Source organism: Ylistrum balloti, unplaced genomic scaffold, assembly GCF_031769215.1.
Source record: "Ylistrum balloti isolate Yb309-2 unplaced genomic scaffold, AGI_CSIRO_Ybal_v1 Utg371546, whole genome shotgun sequence".
Classification (NCBI taxonomy): domain Eukaryota; kingdom Metazoa; phylum Mollusca; class Bivalvia; order Pectinida; family Pectinidae; genus Ylistrum; species Ylistrum balloti.
The window spans coordinates 91,745-104,462 of NW_026782796.1; the positions used below are offsets into that span (position 1 = coordinate 91,745).

The following is a 12,718-nucleotide window of genomic DNA, read 5'->3' on the forward strand; positions in this document are numbered from 1 at the left end:
ATGAAGGAAATGTTGGCGAATCATTTCAGTTCGAGGTCAATAGAACTAGAAACGATTTGACTTAAGTTGTGAATAATTTGTAGAGAAAATTGCTAGCTCTAAATAGTGATGTTGTGGATTTAAGTCAAAAACTTAATAGTTAAATATCATTAAAAGAGCAATTATTCCTACAATTTTGGTATACGTGATACGATATGTAAAACAGAGATATGCACTTTATTTTTAGTAACACTTTCGAGCCCTTTAGGACAAAACAGTTGTATAAGTAGTTCAATATTTGGCGTAATTAACATACCTTGTTTCATCTCATTTTAACAGAGAGAGAGAGAAACAGAAGACTCACAAAAATGATATAAACATAGATACCAATAAGATGGCGAACACTATTGACAAGTATTAAAGCAAGAAAGAATTGAAAATTTAACGCTGTCCTGAAGAATTGGATACGTGACGAAAAAGACAAAAATTGAAGGACGATAGATTAAATGGGTAACACGTGACACATAGATAAGTGGAAACCAATGCCTTTGTGGGCCTCGTATCCCTTTATTTCAAAGATTTACACTTATCACAGAAACAATAAGGGGAGTAATAAAATACATAACAGAGCGAACGAAACATGAGCTACAAATAGATATTTATCTACAACATATAACGTACAAGAATGTTTACATAACTAAGATTCAAGGCTATTTACACAGGTGTGGAAATTTGATCGCTAAATCGCTAAACAATTTGCCAAACTCATTAAAGATTTATATATATATTTAGCATAAAATTGACGTAAAAGGAATATTTCTTTTATTCAATAAAGTATATAACGCTCACTACAATACAAAGTAACTGTACGAACAAATTGTAAAACAAATTAGTGAACTAAAGTTAAACTTTGTAAACTTATTTCATATACAAGTTCATTAGTGACTATACAGTGTGTTTGCAAATCGTCCAATCAATGTATACATACATATTTTAAGAGTACTGTAAATCATTTATATTAAGCATTAATGTACCAGGAGTGTCAAGCGCGAATTCAGATCTTTCGCAATTAGTAATATATAAATAATGATGACATACATATAGATTTTTAACAATATCGGAGCCTTGCACAGTTCTGCGCTCTAATAGAACAACATTCCTTAATTTTAGGTCAACTCTATGTCAGGTTCACAAAATCACGTATTCACAAATATGTCTAAGAGATACGTTCGCGAAATAAAATACTCGCGAAGTCCAAGTGATTTACAGTAAATAACTTACAATTCCTTAACATTTCAGCATCATTTATCATGTGACAACAAATAACTTGGTACATACAACATAACATAGGGCGTGGTCACCTGATTTCTTGCATCTTTATATCATGAAACTCACCGAATAAATTATATTATCATTTTAATCAATCGAATACAATAAACGATGTATTTTTTTGTTTTCTTTTATCATACAATATCAAAGTAGAAACAATGATAATTACGGACATACCAAATTTCTCCAGGCACAGTTTTTTTAACGTGCCATATTTACACACCTACACATGACAAGGTAAAAGGAGATTTCATTGAATCGTTCTCTCTTTATGTCAGGTTTTAGTAGCTGTTCGATTTCCTGATTTTACGAGATACAGCATTATCTGTCCGACCTTTTATCAGGTATCCACCGCAGCAGGGCGTCTCCATCCGTCAAAGCTAACATAATGAACATATTATCTCTGATGTAAAACTATACAGTGTAGGCTGCATTGCCAAGTGCTTCCCAAATTTAGACCCATTGAACACTTCGGTAAAACAATGATATCAACGTTCTTATAAATCTGTTTCGTTATTGTTGTTAATATAAAATTTGATTTTAACATGTTTCCATGGTCAGGCAGACATTTGTAAAGCACCTAGAAAAAGGTAACATTCCCTTTACAAGAAAGTGATGCATGGTATAAATGCTTACAAGCTAATGGATATTCCCGCCAAGGTTTTGACATTTCTTTAGATAATTTTATTTCTTCTGTCAACTTGTAGTTTTTACATATAAGACGACATTTCTGTATGACACATTTAACCTTATCCTTTGACTTTATTGTATCTAATTCTAAAATTAGATTTGGTCATACATTTGTGTCTTTTTTGTAGAACAGTCATACAAAGCTAAACATTTTTATAATACCTTGTTCCAGTAACATGCAATCCCAGGTATGCTTGTTACAGATGGGTGTCGGACGATGTAGGTTGTTCATCAGCGTTTCTAAACTTGTACACTTTCACGGTTCCGTCCAGAAAACCCAGCCACATCTCGTCACCTGTCATGGAGATGGACCTCGGTTCACTCTCCTGTTTTGGCAGGAGGGTCTGCAAGGTGACGAAATCTATGGACAGTAACTGTACAGATCTGGTATAGGCCTCACAAATGATAATATTCTCTGAAGAATCGAAGATGAAATCGTCAATGATAAAGCTCCAACCATTTTTGTAGGTAGTCGCATCAAATGTATACTCCCCAAGTATGATCTTGCCATGGCCTAGATATCGGGACTTTAACGTAAGATCTGCATTCAGTAGAACCAGGTGATTGACGTCCTTGGCTGTAAAATTGGTCACGCCTATAACGCCCCCTGTGTTACTGATCCTTACCTTCCCTGGACAGACAAACAGGGCGTTACCCCGTCTATCATAAAGAGCTCGATCTTTCTCCCGGCCCCGTGGACAGTACCGTGCCAATACTCTCTCACTTTTCCGGGTAGCTATGAAATCAATTTCATCCCTAAGAGTTACATAGAGGTCTCCATTGGGTGCAGTACAGATATCTCTCGGCATCAACTTTCCAGTAGAGAAGAGTGAAGTGATCTCTCCACTCGACAGTGTGACCTGTTTAATATCTCTATCCCCCTCTCCACATATTAACAGTGTTTGGTCATTTACAACTGTCATACCAAGAATCAAGACGTCAAAGTCTAACGTTTTTTTAACATGTCCGTGTTTATCCGTCAGCGATATTTTTTTGCTTTTGTGACATTTTATCCATGCTTGCTCATCAAAGGCAAAACATATATACGTTATCGATTTTGATTCTGACTGTTTGAATGTCCGTTCCAACAACAGTTCCTTCCTTGGACGAAGGAGATTACCAACGAAATCATATCCTTTACTCGTTGATAACGACATAAATCGTGGTGCTTGAACTCCTTGTAAAGATGGTTCTTTCTCGGTACCCCTGATCATGAGCTCTAACTGACAGGAATTTATTTTTCCCGTAGTAAACTCAATTGTTTCCAGTTCCGGTAAAGGTGTCGTTTGTTCGTCAATATCTTTTAGCTTCTTTGACCTCTCTATCACACATAGATTATCTTTGCTGTCAATGAGATATTTTACTTCCTCTCTGTGTCGTCTCATGTTTTCCAGTTTTGCAGAGATATCATCGGAGACGTTTTGTAGTTTAACATAGTTACGTTGGAATTGAGTCTCGGATTGTGATATAAATTTAACAGCCATCTTAGCAACAGTTTCAATTATTTCCTCTCTGCTGTTGTTTATTCTTTTGATTATTTTGTTTTGGTTGTGTTCTTGTTGTGATTTTAGCTTCTGTGCCTCATCCAAGTCCACCTCTAAGCAGGACATCAATACAGATACTGTCTCCTCTTGTTTCTGTAGCTTTGTTTTGATGTTATTTGCAATTGTTTTTGGTTTCTCGAAGACATGAGATTTGTGTTGCTCGTCCGCCATACAATCCACACAGACTAGTGTGGAATCACACGTGACACAGACCGAAATGATCTGATTACCCGGATGTTTTACACATTCCATATTTGATGTTGATACGTCAGTCATAAAGTGTTTAGATCTATCAGGTATGATCCCCAATTAATGTACACATCAACAACTGGGTATTTCCGGTAACTTCTTACATTGGAAACACTTCCTGTATCGTGTTTATATCCACATACATCACCGTTTCTAATCATAACAAGCTACATCGATATCAGAGCCATCCTGGCAGCATTCTCATCTGCGGACAGAAAATCCTAAAATAAGATCCTGTTAAGGTTATAGTATGAACTGTTCTAATTTTGGCGGATTTAATAGAAGGTGTGTTTATCCGTTATCACTACATAATCCATACTTCCTTATGACTAAGTCATACAATTCCGATGTCATTTGAAAATCAGAAGATCACTTTGTTGTTTAGCATTTGTTTCTGTTTTCGAATATAGCTATCACCAGTATCATTATGTTACCTAAAAACATTCAACTATCCTTACGTACACATTATATCACTATACCTCATTCATGTCCAAAACCTAGTCGTCTGTTTTCACCATGTCGTATTGACGCCATTTAAATATTTTTTGACAGTCACCATGCTTTGTCGTATTATGCTCTGAAGGCTTCCATGATTTAGTTCAACACCCTGGAATGTAGGTACTCCTGGTAGGACAACTTCTATATTCTTGAACAATTTATATACACAACTACTATATACTCACATGACCTTGCCATGACAACTTTGCAGAAGAAATGAAAAGAAAGTTCCTCCTTCAGGTAACACGAGACATTTACGCAATATTAACGAACAAACGTCGAATTCTAAACCATGTTTTTCTCAATTTATGCAATGTATAGAGGCTTGATCAAGACTGGTTTCAAACATATGAATATTGTCTCTGTATTTCAGAATAAAGGTAACGTTGATAGTTATGTGATATACAGCGAGAAAAAGTTATTACTGTTTATTCTTACGTAATAATGTATTATAATTATATATCTTTTAACATGCAAATGCAGTCTTAAATTTGCAATCAGCAGGACATTTAAATCGTATCAAACGGTCTACGTTTTCTGTTCCAGCTGATAGCCTGTTATCTACATACAGTGTGTATTGAAAAGTGTCGGACCGAACTTAAATCAGTCTTGTGTTGTTATATAAGTTATGTGGCTGTCTTCAATTATCAATATCGAAGACTCCTTTGAATTCGAATCGTTTCGTCTGTCCCTGCCTACCAATACGAAAAATATGCTTTATCTTGTATGAAAGTGTTGGTATGTTTTTTGGGGTGGATTTTAGCTTAACATGTATAAATACATGGATAAATGCTTATAACAATATTTGACATTGATTCTATTATACGTTGTGTTCATAACAAATTATAATAACCACTGTGTCTTTTTAAAATTTTCATTTTTGTTGGAAGGGGAGTGTTTTGTTTTGTTTTAACACATTTAATGCTCATGTTACGGTCGATAAACAAGTTTTGATTGTGATATTGTTGTGGTTGGTGGTAAAATAGACAACATTCATCCTTATTGTTTTGTTTTGAAGACAGACAAACAAGAGTACCACCAACGGTACAAAGCTCGCTTCGCGTTTTTTCCCACTAGTATTAGGGGTGGGTTTGCCAATGGAGGTATAATAAAATTTTAGAAGGGAGCATTGCAGTATCTTTTGAACAATTTATGCTTTATGAAAAATATGATTTAAATGGAAAAAAACTGTTCATATTATTATATAATTAATGATATATTGATATTTTGTAATTGTCATATACTGCACATTATCTAGGAGTTATTTCCAGTAAAACAAATCCAGGAGTAATTTTGTATATAATTTTCTATTAAGATTATGAGAAAAATATACATAGGCTTGGTTTTTGAATCAGAGTTGAAATTGTCATTTGCTAAGAAAATGTAAATGAGTTTTTTTTTCAAAATTAGGAATAAAGTGGCTAGAATGCCAACAATGGTTTATAAAAACAGTAATGATGAACTTGACCCACGAACTCCGAAATTCAATCTTGTCCCGAGATATTACTGTCAGAAGTTTGATGAGAATCCCTCATGGAAGTTGTTAGAGTGTCAACAAAGTCTTTGGTCCTATGCAGTTTGGTGTTACGTACATACAAACACAGACGGACGGATGGACGAAAACTCTATTCCCTGCCCCCTCTTCTTTCCCAAACAGGGGACAGATTATCCAGTTGTGGCAGCTTTACGTGTGCAAGGCACGTTATTGGTTACCTGTTACATTACAATAGCCATTCCGACTCCAAGAAGTAATATTTAACCCCTACAGTAACTCTAAAACCAAATATCAGAACCCTAGAACAATTATAATTTCATTCCTATTCGGTAGTAAATAAGAAATAACAGATGCTCCTTGATGAAGGAAATGTTGGCGAATCATTTCAGTTCGAGGTCAATAGAACTAGAAACGATTTGACTTAAGTTGTGAATAATTTGTAGAGAAAATTGCTAGCTCTAAATAGTGATGTTGTGGATTTAAGTCAAAAACTTAATAGTTAAATATCATCAAAAGAACAATTATTCCTACAATTTTGGTATACGTGATACGATATGTAAAACAGAGATATGCACTTTATTTTTAGTAACACTTTTGAGCCCTTTAGGACAAAACAGTTGTATAAGTAGTTCAATATTTGGCGTAATTAACATACCTTGTTTCATCTCATTTTAACAGAGAGAGAGAGAAACAGAAGACTCACAAAAACGATATAAACATAGATACCAATAAGATGGCGAACACTATTGACAAGTATTAAAGCAAGAAAGAATTGAAAATTTAACGCCGTCCTGAAGAATTGGATACGTGACGAAAAAGACAAAAATTGAAGGACGATAGATTAAATGGGTAACACGTGACACATAGATAAGTGGAAACCAATGCCTTTGTGGGCCTCGTATCCCTTTATTTCAAAGATTTACACTTATCACAGAAACAATAAGGGGAGTAATAAAATACATAACAGAGCGAACGAAACATGAGCTACAAATAGATATTTATCTACAACATATAACGTACAAGAATGTTTACATAACTAAGATTCAAGGCTATTTACACAGGTGTGGAAATTTGATCGCTAAATCGCTAAACAATTTGCCAAACTCATTAAAGATTTATATATATATTTAGCATAAAATTGACGTAAAAGGAATATTTCTTTTATTCAATAAAGTATATAACGCTCACTACAATACAAAGCAACTGTACGAACAAATTGTAAAACAAATTAGTGAACTAAAGTTAAACTTTGTAAACTTATTTCATATACAAGTTCATTAGTGACTATACAGTGTGTTTGCAAATCGTCCAATCAATGTATACATACATATTTTAAGAGTACTGTAAATCATTTATATTAAGCATTAATGTACCAGGAGTGTCAAGCGCGAATTCAGATCCTTCGCAATTAGTAATATATAAATAATGATGACATACATATAGATTTTTAACAATATCGGAGCCTTGCACAGTTCTGGGCTCTAATAGAACAACATTCCTTAATTTTAGGTCAACTCTATGTCAGGTTCACAAAATCACGTATTCACAAATATGTCTAAGAGATACGTTCGCGAAATAAAATACTCGCGAAGTCCAAGTGATTTACAGTAAATAACTTACAATTCCTTAACATTTCAGCATCATTTATCATGTGACAACAAATAACTTGGTACATACAACATAACATAGGGCGTGGTCACCTGATTTCTTGCATCTTTATATCATGAAACTCACCGAATAAATTATATTATCATTTTAATCAATCGAATACAATAAACGATGTATTTTTTTGTTTTCTTTTATCATACAATATCAAAGTAGAAACAATGATAATTACGGACATACCAAATTTCTCCAGGCACAGTTTTTTTAACGTGCCATATTTACACACCTACACATGACAAGGTAAAAGGAGATTTCATTGAATCGTTCTCTCTTTATGTCAGGTTTTAATAGCTGTTCGATTTCCTGATTTTACGAGATACAGCATTATCTGTCCGACCTTTTATCAGGTATCCACCGCAGCAGGGCGTCTCCATCCGTCAAAGCTAACATAATGAACATATTATCTCTGATGTAAAACTATACAGTGTAGGCTGCATTACCAAGTGCTTCCCAAATTTAGACCCATTGAACACTTCGGTAAAGCAATGATATCAACGTTCTTATAAATCTGTTTCGTTATTGTTGTTAATATAAAATTTGATTTTAACATGTTTCCATGGTCAGGCAGACATTTGTAAAGCACCTAGAAAAAGGTAACATTCCCTTTACAAGAAAGTGATGCATGGTATAAATGCTTACAAGCTAATGGATATTCCCGTCTAGGTTTTGACATTTCTTAAGATCATTTTATTTCTTCTGTCAACTTGTAGTTTTTACATATAAGACGACATTTCTGTATGACACATTTAACCTTATCCTTTGACTTTATTGTATCTAATTCTAAAATTAGATTTGGTCATACATTTGTGTCTTTTTAGTAGAACAGTCATACAAAGCTAAACATTTTTATAATACCTTGTTCCAGTAACATGCAATCCCAGGTATGCTTGTTACAGATGGGTGTCGGACGATGTAGGTTGTTCATCAGCGTTTCTAAACTTGTACACTTTCACGGTTCCGTTCAGAAAACCCAGCCACATCTCGTCACCCGTCATGGAGATGGACCTCGGTTCACTCTCCTGTTTTGGCAGGAGGGTCTGCATGGTGACGAAATCTATGGACAGTAACTGTACAGATCTGGTATAGGCCTCACAAATGATAATATTCTCTGAAGAATCGAAGATGAAATCGTCAATGATAAAGCTCCAACCATTTTTGTAGCTAGTCGCATCAAATGTATCCTCCCCATGTATGATCTTGCCATGGCCTAGATATCGGGACTTTAACGTAAGATCTGCATTCAGTAGAACCAGGTGATTGACGTCCTTGGCTGTAAAATTGGTCACGCCTATAACGCCCCCTGTGTTACTGATCCTTACCTTCCCTGGACAGACAAACAGGGCGTTACCCCGTCTATCATAAAGAGCTCGATCTTTCTCCCGGCCCCGTGGACAGTACCGTGCCAATACTCTCTTACTTTTCCGGGTAGTTATGAAACTAATTTCATCCCTAAGAGTTACATAGAGGTCTCCATTGGGTGCAGTACAGATATCTCTCGGCATCAACTTTCCAGTAGAGAAGAGTGAAGTGATCTCTCCACTCGACAGTGTGACCTGTTTAATATCTCTATTCCCCTCTCCACATATTAACAGTGTTTGGTCATTTACAACTGTCATACCAAGAATCAAGACGTCAAAGTCTAACGTTTTTTTAACATGTCCGTGTTTATCCGTCAGCGATATTTTTTTGCTTTTGTGACATTTTATCCATGCTTGCCCATCAAAGGCAAAACATATATACGTTATCGATTTTGATTCTGACTGTTTGAATGTCCGTTCCAACAAAAGTTCCTTCCTTGGACGAAGGAGATTACCAACGAAATCATATCCTTTACTCGTTGATAACGACATAAATCGTGGTGCTTGAGCTCCTTGTAAAGATGGTTCTTTCTCGGTACCCCTGATCATGAGCTCTAACTGACAGGTATTTATTTTTCCCGTAGTAAACTCAATTGTTTCCAGTTCCGGTAAAGGTGTCGTTTGTTCGTCAATATCTTTTAGCTTCTTTGACCTCTCTATCACACATAGATTATCTTTGCTGTCAATGAGATATTTTACTTCCTCTCTGTGTCGTCTCATGTTTTCCAGTTTTGCAGAGATATCATCGGAGACGTTTTGTAGTTTAACATAGTTACGTTGGAATTGAGTCTCGGATTGTGATATAAATTTAACAGCCATCTTAGCAACAGTTTCAATTATTTCCTCTCTGCTGTTGTTTATTCTTTTGATTATTTTGTTTTGGTTGTGTTCTTGTTGTGATTTTAGCTTCTGTGCCTCATCCAAGTCCACCTCTAAGCAGGACATCAATACAGATACTGTCTCCTCTTGTTTCTGTAGCTTTGTTTTGATGTTATTTGCAATTGTTTTTGGTTTCTCGAAGACATGAGATTTGTGTTGCTCGTCCGCCATACAATCCACACAGACTAGTGTGGAATCACACGTGACACAGACCGAAATGATCTGATTACCCGGATGTTTTACACATTCCATATTTGATGTTGATACGTCAGTCATAAAGTGTTTAGATCTATCAGGTATGATCCCCAATTAATGTACACATCAACAACTGGGTATTTCCGGTAACTTCTTACATTGGAAACACTTCCTGTATCGTGTTTATATCCACATACATCACCGTTTCTAATCATAACAAGCTACATCGATATCAGAGCCATCCTGGCAGCATTCTCATCTGCGGACAGAAAATCCTAAAATAAGATCCTGTTAAGGTTATAGTATGAACTGTTCTAATTTTGGCGGATTTAATAGAAGGTGTGTTTATCCGTTATCACTACATAATCCATACTTCCTTATGACTAAGTCATACAATTCCGATGTCATTTGAAAATCAGAAGATCACTTTGTTGTTTAGCATTTGTTTCTGTTTTCGAATATAGCTATCACCAGTATCATTATGTTACCTAAAAACATTCAACTATCCTTACATACACATTATATCACTATACCTCATTCATGTCCAAAATCTAGTCGTCTGTTTTCACCATGTCGTATTGACGCCATTTAAATATTTTTTGACAGTCACCATGCTTTATCGTATTATGCTCTGAAGGCTTCCATGATTTAGTTCAACACCCTGGAATGTAGGTACTCCTGGTAGGACAACTTCTATATTCCTGAACAATTTATATACACAACTACTGTATACTCACGTGACCTTGCCATGACAACTTTGCAGAAGAAATGAAAAGAAAGTTCCTCCTTCAGGTAACACGAGACATTTACGCAATATTAACGAACAAACGTGTTTTTAAATGTCATTGTTGATATGCATGGTTTATTCACACAAGTGGAGTAGTTTCTTTGTACATTGACACTGAGACGGTGGAATTCTCAACCATGTTTTTCTCAATTTATAAAATGTATAGAGGCTTGATCAAGACTGGTTTCAAACATATGAATATTGTCTCTGTATTTCAGAATAAAGGTAACGTTGATAGTTATGTGATATACAGCGAGAAAAAGTTATTACTGTTTATTCTTACGTAATAATGTATTATAATTATATATCTTTTAACATGCAAATGCAGTCTTAAATTTGCAATCAGCAGGACATTTAAATCGTATCAAACGGTCTACGTTTTCTGTTCCAGCTGATAGCCTGTTATCTACATACAGTGTGTATTGAAAAGTGTCGGACCGAACTTAAATCAGTCTTGTGTTGTTATATAAGTTATGTGGCTGTCTTCAATTATCAATATCGAAGACTCCTTTGAATTCGAATCGTTTCGTCTGTCCCTGCCTACCAATACGAAAAATATGCTTTATCTTGTATGAAAGTGTTGGTATGTTTTTTGGGGTGGATTTTAGCTTAACATGTATAAATACATGGATAAATGCTTATAACAATATTTGACATTGATTCTATTATACGTTGTGTTCATAACAAATTATAATAACCACTGTGTCTTTTTAAAATTTTCATTTTTGTTGGAAGGGGAGTGTTTTGTTTTGTTTTAACACATTTAATGCTCATGTTACGGTCGATAAACAAGTTTTGATTGTGATATTGTTGTGGTTGGTGGTAAAATAGACAACATTCATCCTTATTGTTTTGTTTTGAAGACAGACAAACAAGAGTACCACCAACGGTACAAAGCTCGCTTCGCGTTTTTTCCCACTAGTATTAGGGGTGGGTTTGCCAATGGAGGTATAATAAAATTTTAGAAGGGAGCATTGCAGTATCTTTTGAACAATTTATGCTTTATGAAAAATATGATTTAAATGGAAAAAACTGTTCATATTATTATATAATTAATGATATATTGATATTTTGTAATTGTCATATACTGCACATTATCTAGGAGTTATTTCCAGTAAAACAAATCCAGGAGTAATTTTGTATATAATTTTCTATTAAGATTATGAGAAAAATATACATAGGCTTGGTTTTTGAATCAGAGTTGAAATTGTCATTTGCTAAGAAATTGTAAATGAGTTTTTTTTCAAAATTAGGAATAAAGTGGCTAGAATGCCAACAATGGTTTATAAAAATAGTAATGATGAACTTGACCCACGAACTCCGAAATTCAATCTTGTCCCGAGATATTACTGTCAGAAGTTTGATGAGAATCCCTCATGGAAGTTGTTAGAGTGTCAACAAAGTCTTTGGTCCTATGCAGTTTGGTGTTACGTACATACAAACACAGACGGACGGATGGACGAAAACTCTATCCCCTGCTCCCTCTTCTTTCCCAAACAGGGGACAGATTATCCAGTTGTGGCAGCTTTACGTGTGCAAGGCACGTTATTGGTTACCTGTTACATTACAATAGCCATTCCGACTCCAAGAAGTAATATTTAACCCCTACAGTAACTCTAAAACCAAATATCAGAACCCTAGAACAATTATAATTTCATTCCTATTCGGTAGTAAATAAGAAATAACAGATGCTCCTTGATGAAGGAAATGTTGGCGAATCATTTCAGTTCGAGGTCAATAGAACTAGAAACGATTTGACTTAAGTTGTGAATAATTTGTAGAGAAAATTGCTAGCTCTAAATAGTGATGTTGTGGATTTAAGTCAAAAACTTAATAGTTAAATATCATTAAAAGAACAATTATTCCTACAATTTTGGTATACGTGATACGATATGTAAAACAGAGATATGCACTTTATTTTTAGTAACACTTTTGAGCCCTTTAGGACAAAACAGTTGTATAAGTAGTTCAATATTTGGCGTAATTAACATACCTTGTTTCATCTCATTTTAACAGAGAGAGAGAGAAACAGAAGACTCACAAAAATGAT

The 12,718-nt window shown here is 34.9% G+C and overlaps 2 protein-coding genes across 2 annotated transcripts; both read right to left on the reverse strand.

Moving 5' to 3' along the window:
* Positions 1–2,195: 2,195 nt before the first annotated feature.
* Positions 2,196–3,713, reverse strand: LOC132562917 (uncharacterized). Its single transcript, XM_060227694.1, has one exon. It carries the CDS (start codon positions 3,711–3,713, stop codon positions 2,196–2,198), a length of 1,518 nt encoding a protein of 505 aa, XP_060083677.1.
* Positions 3,714–8,339: 4,626 nt separating this feature from the next.
* Positions 8,340–9,857, reverse strand: LOC132562919 (uncharacterized). Its single transcript, XM_060227695.1, has one exon. It carries the CDS (start codon positions 9,855–9,857, stop codon positions 8,340–8,342), a length of 1,518 nt encoding a protein of 505 aa, XP_060083678.1.
* Between the last annotated feature and the right edge of the window lie 2,861 nt (positions 9,858–12,718).